We start from the raw sequence: 16616 nt of genomic DNA on the forward strand, positions 1-16616 counted from the left end.
ATCTTAATAAAATAACCTTTTTTTTTATTCAATAATAAAAGAAGATGACATCTGACGACCATCACCTGAAAATCAGTCAAACAAGGTAGAGAGAAATGTAAAGAGAGTGTTTAAGACTTCAAAATAGCACAAGTTTACACTTATTTTTTAGAGAACATACTGTGAGAGACAATAGACTACAGAAACAAAGCATGATAGTCTTTTTAAATTCAGACTACAATCCAGACTGTTTCAAGTTCCAATTGTGCCACAAGAACTACAAATAAACTGCCCCCATTTGTCTGTCTCTTTTTTTTCTCTCCAAAGGATATGCCAGAATAAGGATACAATTGGTTCTGCTGGGCCACAATATCAAGCCTTGGCATCTTGAATAAATAAAGTGTAAACACAAACGTAAAATGAAAACACCATTACAATGCTTGTTCTAAATAAATAAATATATATAGAACAGATGACACTATGACTTTGTGAGAACATTTTCTCTGTGCAGATGCTGTACTCTCTCACTCACCTCGCAGAGGTCATCGTTGTTTTGGGCCTCTCTTGGTAACGGTGTTGTCTTCCTTTGGTTTGGCAGATCGGGCAAATTGCTGCGAGTTTACAGTTAAGGTCTGTAGGCTGCAAACGTTTTCATTACTCACTCGATGAAGCATCTTCCTTTTTAGGCAAGACCTTTCAGCTTCTCTGAAGAAGCAAGGGGAGTACATCAAACACATAACCCTGTACAGGCAACAAGATCGGCTCCTTCATACAGTCCCATTAGTCTTTGATACTTCAAATGTATACCCATCTATCTACAAAAGTAAATACACCAATAGCCCATTCCAGTTTCAGGCACGATTTCAGACATAATCGCAGAAATATAGTCTATATTCTCATCCCATCATGTTTTACTCCCAGAGTTGTACGCAGCAACAGTGGTAAACCACGGGGGCCTTTTCCTTGTGACACTCGCCCCCTCATAGGAATTGAATTTGAGAAAAACGTTGCAGCCGTTTGCATAAGAACGCCAGAAGACTACTAGCCAAAAGAAGACTACTGGCCAAAAGAAGACTACTGGCCAAAAGAACTACTAGCCAAAAGAAGACTACTGGCCAAAAGAAGACTACTGGCCAAAAGAAATACTGGCCAAAAGAAGACTACTAGCCAAAAGAAGAATACTGGCCAAAAGAAGACTACTGGCCAAAAGAACTACTGGCCAAAAGAAGACTACTAGCCAAAAGAAGAATACTGGCCAAAAGAAGACTACTGGCCAAAAGAACTACTGGCCAAAAGAAGACTACTAGCCAAAAGAAGAATACTGGCCAAAAGAAGACTACTAGCCAAAAGAAGACTACTGGCCAAAAGAAGACTACTGGCCAAAAGAAGACTACTGGCCAAAAGAAGAATACTGGCCAAAAGAAGACTACTGGCCAAAAGAACTACTGGCCAAAAGAAGACTACTAGCCAAAAGAAGAATACTGGCCAAAAGAAGACTACTAGCCAAAAGAAGACTACTGGCCAAAAGAAGACTACTGGCCAAAAGAAGACTACTGGCCAAAAGAAGACTACTAGCCAAAAGAAGACTACTGGCCAAAAGAAGACTACTAGCCAAAAGAAGAATACTGGCCAAAAGAAGACTACTGGCCAAAAGAACTACTGGCCAAAAGAAGACTACTAGCCAAAAGAAGAATACTGGCCAAAAGAAGACTACTAGCCAAAAGAAGACTACTGGCCAAAAGAAGACTACTGGCCAAAAGAAGACTACTGGCCAAAAGAAGAATACTGGCCAAAAGAAGACTACTGGCCAAAAGAACTACTGGCCAAAAGAAGACTACTAGCCAAAAGAAGAATACTGGCCAAAAGAAGACTACTAGCCAAAAGAAGACTACTGGCCAAAAGAAGACTACTGGCCAAAAGAAGACTACTGGCCAAAAGAAGAATACTGGCCAAAAGAAGACTACTGGCCAAAAGAACTACTGGCCAAAAGAAGACTACTAGCCAAAAGAAGAATACTGGCCAAAAGAAGACTACTAGCCAAAAGAAGACTACTGGCCAAAAGAAGACTACTGGCCAAAAGAAGACTACTAGCCAAAAGAAGACTACTGGTCAGAAGACTACTAGCCAAAAGAAGACTACTGGCCAAAAGAAGACTACTAGCCAAAAGAAGACTACTGGCCAAAAGAAGACTACTAGCCAAAAGAAGACTACTGGCCAAAAGAAGACTACTAGCCAAAAGAAGACTACTGGTCAGAAGAAGACTACTGGTCAGAAGACTACTGGCCAAAAGAAGACTACTAGCCAAAAGAAGACTACTGGTCAGAAGATGGCCCTTTTAAAAGTTTGGGTCACATGGCCTGCTGGGTAGCCCACCACCTCTGTGACAGCTACCGTCATACACATGAATTGATGAATATCGGATTAAATTAAAGAACAGGGGGGAAAAGGCTGCCAGTGCAGTGCTAGACCTTACACTCTAAACTACAAGCATTTCCCCCTCCCATCTTGTTTTTTCTTCTTCTTCCAGCTCCTTTATTTTTGTAGCAGGCTGTTTGAGGAATTATTTTATTTATTTTGGGACAATGCACACCAATCAACAGTTGGACTGTAAGTGAGCCAGAGTTAGCTAGATAGGCTAATTTCCATCTGCTGTCCCTGGCCAGATGTTTTTAAGGCAGCCTAAAATAACAAAATCTCAAAATAAAAATGGAAATAAAATTCATAGACAAACTGACAACAACATATAAACAAAACCAATACACAGCAAAAAGAAAGGGTACAGCAATAGACCAGAGACATAACGGGCTGCAGCATGAATCAGGCAGAACAAACCCAGCTACAATACAACATACACATAAAAAACAAATGCACATACAGGAGAAACAAGCATCAGGACAGACAGCACATCAATGACTGCACACCTGATTGGCAACAAGCCATTCCTTCAGGTTATGCTTGAACGTGTTGTACGTGTTGTGTGCACGTATGTGTGGTGGCAGAGCATCGAGTGACCTGCCTTCACTGAGAATGTAGACTTGCTAAACGAGCTTGACCTATATGAAATGACACAATCACCTCTTGTAGCAGATCTAGTGAGTCTGCTGCTTTCACTGCTTTGTTTAACAAATTCACTAAGCGGGGGCGGAGCCATACCATTTAAAATGTTAAAAACCAGACACACATCAGTGAATTTAATGATGTTCTCCCAACTCAGGATGTGGTGTTTTGTGAGAATATTGCAGTGATGGTGGTGTTTTTGTTTTTTTATCAAGTATTTTGATGGTTTGCTTATGGAGAATGGGAATAGATTTTAATGTTGTGCTGTTGGCTTGTGCCCAGCTGGTTAAGCAGTAGGTCAGATGGGGGACAATCGTTGCATTAAAATACAATTTTGCAGCCCGCATGGTTAAACAGTGTCTTATATATCTAAAATTCATGAGATTAAATTTCAAGACCTTTGTCACATGGTTTACCTGTTTTTTAAAAGAGAGATTAGAATCAATAAAAATACCTAAATATTTAAAATATGACACTACCTGTAGCCTCTCACCAGCAACATAAACGTCTGGCTCCGGTGACACTTTGCAAGCCCTCTTTGTGAAGAACATACAAACAGTCTTTTTAACATTCAGATGAAGGCAGGAATTTGCAAGCCATTTAGTTACATTAGTCATTGTGGACGTGAGTTTGAGTGCAGCTTGTTCTTTGTTCTTTGCATGCACATACATCACTGTATCGTCAGCATACATTTGAATATCACACCCATCGCAGACGTCCGGCAAATCATTAATGTATAAACTGAATAAAAGGGGTCCCAAAATAGAACCCTGGGGTACTCCCACAGTAGATTTTAGAGTAGATGATGAAACATCACCCACTCTGACACACTGTGTTCTTCCTTCAAGGTAGGATTTCAGCAGGGCAAGAGACTCTCGGGAAAAGTTAAAACTTGACAATTTATTAAGCAGGACATTGTGATTAACCGTATCAAAAGCCTTCTTGAGGTCAAGAAAAACCGCTGCTACTACCCCCCCTTTATCCATTTTAAGCTTCACTTTCTCTAAGAGGAAGCAGTTGGCTGCTTCAGTCGAATGATTGGCCCTGTAACCAAACTGCATAGGATGGAGCTGATTCTCTGGCAAGTGTCATGCTGCAGTCTCTAGCTAGCACTGAAAAAATCATTACAGGGACTCTAAACTGGGACCGGCTGTCCGCTGCCTATGACTGCTTAAAAAGACATCTGTACCGAGATGAACCTTGCTCGACTTTGTGATGCTCCAAATAGAATAAAGCCCCTTTAAACAAGCCAAGTCTACCTTAAAACACATGTGGAGTACTATTTGCTCCCCTTTGAGCACACTTGCAGTGGTATAATTTCAGATGTTTTTTTTTTCCAATGAACCACCATACTCCAGTTATTCAAAGCCTGCTCATCACCTCGTTAGTGGCTGAATGTCGACTGAATGACTGTCGCCCGGCCTGGAATATAGCTGCTACATACAGGACACCGTCTCCAACCAAATTACTTTGAACGGGAAGATTAATAGGCCATCGGCAAGCTAATTGGCTATGGGATGCTTAAATACTTCCATCCAATCAATAGCCTTGTTCCATTAGACAAGGTCAAAGGTTGATGTGCAATTATGCTGTGGAAGAGCAGGTGGTGGGTCAGGGCTTCCAGAAAAGGAGTCTTCGCCTTCGTAGGGCCAAAGCTAAGCAATGCATCAATGCATCTAATAAACACACACCACCTCTTAACTGCCTCTTTGTGCATGTTCAGTGCATCGTATATACCCTGTCTACAGCTTTCTTTTATCAATTGGTTCCTTGTGGGTAACACTCTCCACATACTGTGACATATTGTGCTTATATATCTCCTATATTTAACGGGAAATGGCCTTGTGATATGGAACAGCAGGTGAATATTTCACAGCAAAAGGAGCCTTGACTTTTAGCGCTTCACCAACTTATCCTCTATATTTTAGGGCATCTGTTAGGTAATATATAGGTAGAATCTGTGTGTCCATCTCCTCCAAATGAGGCTGGATTTCCACACTTATGAAATCTTGTCTTTGTTTCATCTTGCGAGAGGGGGGAGGGGTAAAAGGATACGACGACGAGGGGCTTGTCGTAGAGAACGTAGCCGTTGGTTTCCCGCAGGGCTTTCTCTGCACTCTGCCCACTGGGGAGTCCTACAAAGGCCTGCCCTTTCATCCGCCCCTCCTTCATTAACACAATGTCAAACCTGAGAAGAAAGAAAGAAAAACCCCAAAGCAGGGAAACATCATTATCACTCCAGGCTTACAGTCAAGACCACATTATATTGTAGCTATTCAGTATAGGAGGGGAATTGTAAAATATGATCTGCTGCTGTGACCACATAAAACAGTGGCTGTCAATCGTGTATGTGCCCCCATTAGACCCAAGAACCTGCCGGTTTCTATTCCAACCACTTGGTTTTACTGCTTTGCAACTTAAGCCCAAGAGAAGCAACAATTGTATACCCTACATTACACTTTTAAATGTTTATGGGCATATATAAACAATATTTGGTCCGCCGCAATTTAGAGACGGGTTACCCAAAGGCCAAACTGTCTCTGGCAGAGTTGCATCTTCCCGTTTATCCCCGACATCTGTGTTCATAGTCGGGCCTCTGTCCTCAACATAAGCTTGGTTTGATGACTCAGGCAGAATATTCATTTGAAGTGCTGCTGATGTGCAAGCATAAAATCTCCCTTGTGATCTCTATGTCAGGTTAGGTGCTTATTAATAACACAACACACAGTCAGCATGAATTACTAAAAACTCTCGGAGGAGAGGGACAAATTGCTGGAGTCAGAAATAGCTCAGGAAGATTTTTGATGGGGTGAAGCGACACGCAAGGCATGTCAATAAGAAACTCAGCCCGGGTGGTGCGGCCTGTTCCTGGTCTGGTTACGTACATGTTTCTCTCGGCTTCTGACAAAGGGTTGACGTATCTCCCATAGATGTACTTCATGTCCTGGAAGACAAACGAAGAATGTCAGGAAAAATAGAATGCCATATGACGGCATATCTATATATATAGTAATGAATGGAAACTCCAGAATGAGCATCAACATCAAGTAAACCAAACTGGGTCAAGTGCTATAAATGTACTTACTTTCTCTTCCACTTGCTTTGCAATATTCTTCACGTACAGTCTGCAGGTTGGCTCACCCGCTTCATAGTTTTTAAACACAGACATCCTTTTTATCTCTGTTTTTTTTTTTTTTATTAAAGAAGAAGAAAAGGGGAAGAAAAATTAATTAAACTTGATGCGAGGACAAAAAATACAGGTACAAAAGGCAAATCACAGAGCTGCCCGTACATACATAAAAGGCAAATTCAAAGGATCCACAAATGATTTTATTTTTATTTATCCAGGTGAGTCCCATTGAGATTAAAAATCTCTTTTTCGAGGGTAACCTGGCCAAGACAGTTAAAAGAACTCAAAGTCAAGAGACAGTGACATAACAGAGTTAATTTAAGAAACAGACATTTTTGGGAACCTGCCTCCATTTGTTTCATTTTATATTTATAAATGAAGGCGTACCAATGACAGCGCCTACCGGTGGCCAAAGCAGGCCATCCTACCCAAGTGTATAACTCAGTGGTGAGTCAGAGCTTTGCAGTTGGTAATGAATCGCAGTGAAGCGCGGTAAGCCGTGTCCACCATACGAAGACAGTTAGCAGAGGCATGTAAAGAAGATCACCATAGTCCAACACAGGTAAAAAATAAAAATAGCAGCAACTAATCGCTTTTTTACATGAGTTGAAAAGCACTGTTTATTTCGAAAATAAAAACCCAGTTTTAACTTTTTTATAAATTTAAGACGCCGTGGCTGAGAGGTGAGCCGAGACATTAAAGCAGCGGTTGCATGTTTGATCCAAGCACCTACAGCCAGTTCATTTTTAGACGGGACGAATAATTGCATTTTAGCGACTTGAATGGGAAACATGCCTGAACGCCACGTGTTGGTCGAGGAAGATATATATATATATATATATATATATATATACACACATACATATGTTCTTAGATTTACATTATAGAAATCAATGGTTAAAAACACAACTATCCTCAAATGTGGATTCAGGTGGTGAACGGTTTTGCAGATTACATTTAGGAACCAAAGCGCTGTTCAAACACAAGTTGTATTCACAAAGCTGTCGCTGCAAATGTAATTGCAATAACCCATTAATATTTTTCTTGCATCCAGAATTTTTTTTGCTGTGAATGGATGTATAAATATTGTTATCTTAAAGAGATGGAATATCTTCACTTCTCCCTTGTCAACACACCAAAATTCAATGTGTTTTTGTATCCGCGACGCTCCACAATGTTCCCCAGCTCGTCGTCACCTTTGTTCGCGATCTCCCCAGCACCAAACTACATTGGGCCCCTCCTGCTAAAAACAGCTGTTTGAGCTGGAGACGGCCGGGTGAGAGACAAAACAATGAACCACGTACCGCTGAGGGGGAACTGAAGCGTCGGGACAATTTCTCTCTGTGGTTTGTCATCGACAGCTAACCCTTACATATTACTCAGTAATTTGATCCGTTGTTAATCTAAAAATATTGATTGGAGCAGCTTCAGCGCAAGAGTGAAGGTGGAGCGCGCTTTTATCCAATTCAAGTGCCACTCCGTTGACAAGCCTTTGCGAGGAATGAACTGACTGAAAGCCTCAATTACATATTGACCAACAAGCCCCAGTAATGTTGGTTTGGCCCCAACTTCACCTGAGGTCGATAGTATTTGTCCTGGATACAAAAAAGGTAACGGATGCAGATGACACTGCATCAATAAAAACGATGAATGTTCGGAGTACATTACTCGCTATGGAATTGTTTTTGGTGACAAGTAATCTTTGATGTTTTGCACTCAGCGTTGGGCTGAGACAGCCGCTAACCACCAGCGGCAGATTGCTGTTCCAAAAGCCAAACAACTATTTCACATCTCTCCTCCGTCCTCGTCATCTCGGGGTGATTTTAATCTTAGAACGGTAATGCTGATGTGATACTTTTTTTGTTTCGCTCGTCTTCCCCTCGAAAGGATCTATTGGTTTCTTTTGTCAAGTTTGATTCTCTGCAGTTGGCACTTTTCTTTTTTTGTTTCTGCCGCTGTGGCTCTCGCCACTTACACGAACTGGCAAATTTCTCTCATATGCATTTCAAACGGAACTCTGTTGCTGCTTCCACTGGTCTTGCATCACTTAGACACAGAACAGGATTTCTGAGAGGAAAATGCAACTAAATATGGTCACTGTTGGTATCTACGGTGGAATCATCTTCTTTTGAATAAATGAAAAAAATAAAGGGTTATTATTGTTCGCACTTCCCTACGCTGCAACATTTATTCTATCCTGATATTCAAAGTTTTGAAAACTAAGGTCTAGTTTATTGACTTCCATCTCTAATCGGTGGTTTAAGACTAGTTCTTAACCCCTCCCCCCGTGTGGCCCGAGAGCCTCCCTTCGCGTTTACCATCTCTTGACAGCCGTCCTTTCTCCAGCTCCTTTCTGGAGACAACGTCCGAGGGGAGTTCCTGCTCCTCGTCGCTGTGCTCCTCTTCCTGTTGGGAAGCCTGCGCGCTGGGGTAAAGCTTCCCAAAGCCCTCAGCCTCCTCCTCCGCCGCCTCACGCCTGCCACTGGGGGCGAGTTCCCCCCTATCTGCTTCTGAAGGGGACACAAGAGGTTGACATATTACCAAGCAGTCGCCGCGTAACGGTCTTTCGTGCCACTACGTTGGATGATGTACAAACAGGAAGCGGCCACGAATCCTTCTGGTCAAAATTAGTTTAACAGATTGATTGTTTAATATGTCGAACCGTGACCTCGTTGCAAAACGATTGAGTTGGAAATAGGGATTTCTTTGGGCGGCGGTTAATACGATGAATGCAGTCTTTTGCTAGAAATAATGTTGCAGTCAAATTGGTTTGTGCTGAAGAAGCCAGTCTTAAGAGAGTGAGGCGTAAGCACATTCATGTCTATGTCAAATAACACACTTCTGTAATCAAATTAAAATCCATTCCTGTTTTGTAAACATGAGTTTGAAAGGCAGCGGGACACACACACACACACACACGCACAGTGAGCCTGTACAAATCTGAGGAGGCTGCAAAAAAAGCTTGTCGAGGTGTGTGTGTGTACGCACCAGAGCAAGAAGTGTTGGAGAGCTTTACTGATACACTCTCGGCGGAGAACTAGATCACTGCTTTCAAAATTATCCTCCTCCTTATCTGCCCCCACTCCCAAAACTCCCCTTTCCATTTAAATAGCTTGTTTATCGGATCACACAACGCTTTCCCAAAACAAGACTAATCCAAAAAGCCACCTGTCATAGTTTATCTTCCATCTGCCTTTAGGAAATCTTTTGTGTTTGACTTTGAGATATATTTTCTTCGCCAGAGAGTGAAGGTGTAGCTAGAGAGAGGAGAGATAAGGCAAACGGGGAACTGCACAGCTGACAAGCAACACAGACCGTGCCCCCGGTGACATTTCCCATACTAATAAAATAATGGTAAAACCTTTCTGCTCTGATATACTGGCTGTGCAACACGTGGCTCCATGGTATGGGCTTTAACTTAATATAAACATGATGTATAGTAATAATCAAATCCTTATGGTGCCTTTCTTCCTCAAAAGAGACAAGGTGCACTTTTCTTACAGACAGCCGCACTGCCGGCCGGGCCAGCTCTTCTCATTTTAGGGACCAGCTGATCGGACTTCCACATTTGAAGGGTGGCTCGTATAATTTAGCCTGATGTGCATCGGCACCAATCAGTAATCAATAACAAATAAGAGACGGGAATGGGAGAATTTTAATGGATACTAAAGCTGAACGATCAGCAGAGTAATCCTTTAGTCAGTCAACAGGAAATTGATTAGCAGCTAGTACATTTCCTTCATTTATCAAGCAAAAATATTTCAAAACATTTGCTGATCCTATTCCGTTTGCAATGAGCAATTTTTACTTTTATTACATTAAATGGAAAGTGATTCTCAGGTGAATGAAAATAGTTGTTAAAGACTTCAATATAAAGACTTCAATATATCGATTACAGTCATTGCAAATACAACAGAGATCAAGGACCTCATTGACTGGACATTACCTATAGTCTAGCAAAGTGTCAATAAATGGGAACAAAACACCCTTCTAAACACAAACATATTCAAGCTTCCTAAATGTTCAATGGTTTGCTACTTTTCTCAGTTGTTTATCGTCGTGAATTTAGTATTTTGGGGTTTAGAACTGTTGGTCAGAAAAGGTGAGAACTTTAATGCCATCACCTTGGGCTCCAGAAAATTGTGATGGACATTGCTCTGTAAGAATAAATGAATAATAACAACTGCAGGAATACGCTGCAGCAAGTGATTATCTCGGGTCAAAATTTGGAAGCAGAGCACTTACCTCCGCTTTGATCGTCAGGCTGACCCGGCCCACTTCCTTCCACAATGGCCGCCACCTCTGGAACCGAAATGTGGAATTCAATTTTTCTTTGCCCGGCAGGGTGGGGCTGCTCGAACACATCGGAGGGCTGCAGCACTGGCGCACTGAGGACGGCAGAGACAATCAGCATTCCCCTCAACGGCAGCCTCTAGAAAGTACCCACAATAAACCCGGCTCTACAAGAGATATTTCCAATTCCACAAACATGCAGTCTGGAGACACTAAGGCGTGTTATTGTGTGTTTGGTTTCTAAAACAGAGTTTAAAGTTTGTTGAATTAATTGTGGGCTGAGTGTGTGTTTGCATGGGGCTGAAACAATACGCCTCTGAGCCACAAAAGGCTATGCAGAATATTGTCTGGAGGTTTTCGTCCTCCTTTTTGTTTTAGCTGCCTTCGAATACTGTGACACGCACGAGTGCCTTTGGTGTACCTCTGAGAGTCTGGTTTGGGAGCATAGAGTAGATCCTTGATCCCGGGCTTCTTTCTCTTTGAAGCCGTTTTTGGTCTCATGGGTCTCTTGCATGCTTGGTTGACCAGGCCCATCAGACGAACGATCCTGGAATAAAGCAAAGACAGGGAATAAGGTGGAAAAAAGACAACCTTTTTTTTTGTAATCACCCATTTATTAGAGTTTTAAGACATTTCTCTTCAAGCCACTTGTGATTCTAGAAACATTACGTGGTGCATTGAAGCGGCAATGCACAACAAAGATGAAAGTGACTCCCTTTGCGTCAAGAAGCTGTTTACACAGAAATAAGTCTTCTCTAATTACTGGGCCCCACCTCTCCTTGTCTTCGTCGTCCCCGCTCTCATACTCTGATTCTTCGCCGCTGGACAGCTCCATCTCCTCCTCTGGCAAAGGAGGGTAGTCGGGGGGGAAGGGAGGAGGCATGGGGAAGGGTGGTGAGGGAGGCAGGAGCTCAAACTGCAGGAAAACGAAACAAACCCGGCTTAGCTTGCAAATGCCTCTGGGTTCAACTGACAGACTTCAGGAGTGTAGTCCCTGCTAGGGGACCTGGTACGCATTCGTCAAAACTGGGCTTGAAGATAGGAGAAGTGATAGAAGTATTAAGGCACGCCCGGCCACATGTCTATCACCACAGTTGGGGTGATCGATTATACGAGGCTCAAACTAAATTACAATATGTTTAGACTTATGCAAAGCGCTCAAACGTTACCCCAACCAATAATAAAAGAAGACTGTGCTAAGGGCTGTAGTTTAAAAAGGGCTGTAAGTGGTGCTTATGTTTTACTTCATCAGATTATTCTTTTGGTTCACGAAATGCTAGAAAACATTGTCACAATTTCTAAGAGAGCCCAGGGTGAGGCTTCCACATTTTATCTATATTCTTACAATGTATGCACTGATTTCAGTCAAGTATAACAATGGTTGGTGGCACTAAAGGGTCTTTGGGGCAGTGAATAGCTCCTTGAGTCACCAAGAAACCCAGAGAGAGACTTAATCAATAAGGCACTGATGGTTGAGGGTCCTCTACAGCTGGGAGCTGGTTAACCTCAGCCTTTGAGTTTCCTATACTTCCTCTATAAAACATTTGAATAATGGCCTCTTTATAACAACGCAGATTTGCTTGATTTAACATCAAATAAATTACATTCAAACCTATTCAGCTATGAGCCTGTTCCTCTTTATCCAATGTACACAGGCTTACCATGGGGGGCCGGGCAGTGACCTGGCCAAACGGACACGGTAAATTCATCTTGTTCATCAGATGCAGTACCTGTGTTTATGGAGATAAGAGTATTAGAACGGTGATTGCTGTATCTGAAGATTCATATCAAAAGCTGGATGGGAGCTGGTGATGTGAATATATTGCTGCTCTCAAAACAGGCAGCCGGGAACTCGGGCTCCATATGTTAAACAGATTGCAAGGCTTTTGCTTTTTCATTTAAAAACACCAGGATCAAGGTGAGATTGAGGATGAAGTGAGATGGCAGCGGTGAGGCTGAGCAGAGGCGGCTTCCCCGCAACACACTAGCACCACCAAGACGCCACAGCTAGGAGTAACAACAGGAGTGAAAACACAGGCAGAGAGGCTCCCAGGGAAATGTTAAACCTATAACTCATGCCGCCTACTTACGGTTTATTATTAATACTTGCTCCCCAAATTGAAATTTAAAAAGGCAAATGTTTGCTGTTTGATCTTTAAGAGGTTGGATGCAGTTCAAAAACCTCGGGGTTATTCATGTTTCTATATACAATGGGAATCTGAAGGATGGAAATGCTGTCACATTTGAATTATTTCGGTACAAATTCCCACTTTTCCAAACAAATGAGGACATTGTGAATACAAAAACAGAAACACAAATGGAATACACGGAGCTGACCAACATATGCATATCAAAGATGTGCAGGTATTGTACACAGAATAAAATGATATGAAAGAAGCAGTATGCACTCACTTGGACGTAAAATTTTGGCACACTCATGAGGACATGTGTTATATTTGTCAGAATGCCATTAGAAGGTGGTGGGTATAAATATTTCAGAGTGGGATTCGATTGAAACGTCAGCCTGTAGGAGAGAGTGAGAAAAAAAGTGCAAAGACAAAATTGCTTTAAAAAAGAAAGTCTGCCGCTGTAACTGGCTGCCTAAAATACCACCCCCCCCCCACACTTAACAACTCACAAAATATGTCAAAAATAACGGAGACACATGAATATGTGGTCTAGCCGGTGAGCTTCAGCTAGGTAGCTCATTCTTTAGATGACATAGCAAATATGAAAGTCGGCCATTAAAAGATGTGGGGACCAGCATGTCGTGTCAGCACCAACTTGTGTAATAATAACTTTTATAAGCCAAAAGACTCAGAGGCCTAATAAACAAAGACTTCAAGTGTGTGTGTGTGTGTGTGTGTGTTCTGCTGGGACTGAGAAAAAAAAGAAGGGGAAAACAGCCTAAATCTATATCCATAGGATAACTGTGTCATAATGTGTGAGAGAACGCTCTAACTTTTGCTGCAAGGCATCAGTACAATCATGAAAGGAAAAGTGAGGAAAATTCAAAAACTAAATAAAAGAAATGTAAAAATGTCAATCCCTTTAATTGTATGATGTTAGCCTTTAGCTGCAGTAGTAGTCGTGGTGCCGGTCCATTCCGCCATAGTGTGTGTCTGATTCAACACCATGGTTTGGGAAATTACTGAATGTTTAACTTAATCTGACTACTGGATTAACTACATTCCTGTCCGGTTATTGTATTCGTGAACAAATGCTCAATTCATTTTCCTGTAGCCTTATATATTCATGCATCAACTTTGCGATATACAACTACAAAGAGCATCAAACTTTGCTGCTTGGTTTATCACAGAGTATAACCTTTGTCATAATGAAAATGTCTCTTAGCGTTACTTCAACTGTAGGGAACCCCGAATGATCTACAGCAACACACAATAAGAATACAAAATGTATGGTACCCAATCAAGATATTCTATTATAATATATTCACCTCTACCACTTCTGATAAACAACCCATGGAGTGTTGACCCCACACTATAAATACATAATGAAGCAAACAACATCAGATCAGGAGGTGGCTGATCCAGATCCAATTTCCGCACACAGCAGGACAGACCGGCAGTACTGGAGCGAGCGTATCAAAGACCACCGGGTACCACCACCTGGCAGGACAGACGCACGCTTCATGGCAGCCCAACCATCTAATTGGACAAAAAGGCTGCTGACGGCTCCTTTGGGACAGAGTGGATCATATGTGCATATCTAATTGTATAGAGTGTAATGTGGATGGGTAACATCCTGGGCGCGGGAGATGGGGCCTGACACGGCAGAATGTAATGTGTAATGTTTTTTTTGCTTTAACCTCACAAGACAGAGCGAGAACAAAGCAGAGTGAAAACCACCTGCTGAGTATAACTGAAGCATTTCAATGTCATCACTTCAGACACAGACAAGTGGCCTTAATGATGCATCAGCCAAACACATCATTAAAAAAAACTGGACTGCCTCGCCTCAATTAGGAATTCAGAAATCATCTCCGACTACATCAGGATTCGCTAAGAACCGTTAATAGACGTGCGTTCAACACTCACCCAAGGCCCGGCGCAATGCCAGCCTCTATGAGGGGAATGTTTGGCTGCTTGGTCTCCTGTTTCTTCGGCTCTCTCTTGAATTGTTTACCACTGTAGAAAAAAGAAAGAAAAAAAGGCTTGAAAAGTGTTTCAATGCTACTTGTTCAATTTAGCTGGTTGCTGAGAATATGTCCACACTAAATCTGAGTGAGATTCACTCGAGCACAAGGTGTAGATTTCAGTTAAAGGCGTGTTTAAATTGAACTTTTTTCTAATTGTGTGTCCGGTACAATTGATTTGTGTTGATTTCTGCCAACTTATGAACAAAAACTTGTGAGTGTGAAAACTCATGTCTGGTCTGTAGGTGCTGACAACAGGATCTTAAGAGCACACAACCCGACACTGAGACCATCTCAATCTCACAGGGAGGTGAACAGCGCATATATTTACAATGTGCAAAAGTAACATTGCTCATAACTATGGCCTGTGCAGATCGAGAAAAAAAAAAAGCAGGCGACTTACCTGTCTGACACTCGTGGGTCCTTTAATACAGTCACATGATCTTGGCATTTTGCAAACTCCGCGACAAGTGTATGATCAAGGACCTCCAACTGATGGAGCCTGTTGAGAGCCTAAAACACACACGGTGACAAAATGAAATTCACTTTTAGCTCCGACTGTATGAAAACAAGGCTTCCTCACATGTCATATGACTACAAAACTCGGCACAAACTACTCACTTTTGCTGCTGACTTCTCACTTCTAAAGGTTGCGAAAGCTGCATGTCTCTGTGGAGATGGAGAGGCGTGTTGAGGAAGGATCAAAGTCAACGTGGAGACATGAAAGCTTGGTATTAGTGAGGCACGGAACCTACCAGGCGACCCGTGTTTGAGAAGACCCTGACCGACTCCGCTCCAAAATACTTCAAGAGGTCCTCCTTCTCGTCCTGTCTGAGCTCGGCTGGCAGGCGGCGGATGAGCAGCGTTTTGCTGACGTTCGTTTGGACCAGGTCCTCACTCGTGTCCATTTCTCTGCGCGGGACAGCAGGCAGAGAAATGCTGCATTGAGAACCAAACGGGCAACAGTACTGGACAGCGAGTTGGGTCCTCTTCGTTTGTTACACGTTGTATTGACTGCTGTTGTTATTATTATTATTAAAAGAGTGAGCGGAACAACAGCAGTCCCGCAATAACCACTCAAGCTAACCCGAAACTCGTGTTGTCCCTCGCGCAAATGAGAGTGGACAAAACATTACAAACATCTTTCAGTAGCTAAGTTACAACTGTAATGTGTAGCGTGATGTGTGATCATTAGCTATTGTTACTGCCGTATTAAATAGCGCTTTCTTAATTACCCGATGCCATGGTCTATCAGTTAAATGTATCGTTAATTTCTCCCCCAGACAAGAAAGTTAAACTGGAATTGTTTTGAACAGAGAACCATGCGACAACCACATAGGGCTAAGCTAGCTCTAACCTTAGCTCAGCTCTAGCTAGCTCACCCTATATCCGAGCGAAGCTAACGTGCAGCAAGCCCCGAGGTTTATTTACCGTATGAATTATGCCGAGGCCAACTGTGAATTCCCTTATGATTCCAAGACATTAGACGCATACACTAGTACAGTTAAGTAATGTTTAAGCAAGCAATTCAGGGCGCAGTAGGCATATTTTTAGCGCATCGTTACCAGCCCGCCGCGGCTGCGGGCAGTAAACATGTCCACTTCCGCCCTCCTCTTCTTCTTCTACGGTGATTTCGAGATGATGACAAATAGCACCGCCACCTTCTGGACTGGAGTGTGGCGCCGTCCCGTAACATTGGTTCGATCTAGCGCGTGAGATCCGGGGAAACTATAGCGAAGCTTCACGAAACACACACACATTTAAGCAGAGCTGTTTTTATTGGTGATAGTTACAATGGGCCTCTTCTGGAATTAAAGGTGACTGCCGAGTCAAAATATAAACAAGTTTACTTATGTCAGTCTAGATGTAAAGTCCATACTATATATACAATATCCACAGTTCTGCTGTTTGATTTTACTTAAGGACGCCATGTGTGTCATATAAAAGATGAATAGAAAAACTGTAAACCAACATGTCAAAATGTTACCCAATATTTTAACT

At 42.3% G+C, this 16616-nt stretch overlaps 1 protein-coding gene across 1 annotated transcript; it reads right to left on the bottom strand.

Annotated features, from left to right (window-relative positions):
* Nucleotides 1–286: 286 nt before the first annotated feature.
* LOC117750340 (RNA-binding region-containing protein 3-like) lies at nt 287–16239 on the bottom strand. The gene is made up of 16 exons (XM_034561502.1): nt 16047–16239; nt 15371–15527; nt 15237–15284; nt 15019–15128; nt 14518–14607; nt 12872–12983; nt 12121–12189; nt 11233–11375; nt 10881–11006; nt 10412–10554; nt 8485–8676; nt 6122–6216; nt 5922–5980; nt 5092–5224; nt 512–590; nt 287–365 (listed from the first exon to the last, which is right to left on the bottom strand). The coding sequence occupies exons 2-15, from the start codon at nt 15521–15523 to the stop codon at nt 522–524; spliced, it is 1542 nt and encodes a 513-aa protein (XP_034417393.1). The 5' UTR covers nt 15524–15527; nt 16047–16239; the 3' UTR covers nt 287–365; nt 512–521.
* Nucleotides 16240–16616: the final 377 nt, after the last annotated feature.

The sequence above is a fragment of the Cyclopterus lumpus genome, chromosome 21 (assembly GCF_009769545.1).
Source record: "Cyclopterus lumpus isolate fCycLum1 chromosome 21, fCycLum1.pri, whole genome shotgun sequence".
Taxonomy (NCBI): Eukaryota; Metazoa; Chordata; class Actinopteri; order Perciformes; family Cyclopteridae; genus Cyclopterus; species Cyclopterus lumpus.

Excerpts from the sequence above, each read along its gene's own strand:
- LOC117750340 (XM_034561502.1), bottom strand. The coding sequence starts at position 15,523 with ATGGACACGAGTGAGGACCTGGTCCAAACGAACGTCAGCAAAACGCTG. Across the intron at positions 14,608-15,018 it reads GACCCACGAGTGTCAGACAG|TGGTAAACAATTCAAGAGAG; the intron begins GTAAGTCGCCTG and ends TTTTTTCTACAG. Across the intron at positions 11,376-12,120 it reads TCACTGCCCGGCCCCCCATG|TTTGAGCTCCTGCCTCCCTC; the intron begins GTAAGCCTGTGT and ends GTTTTCCTGCAG.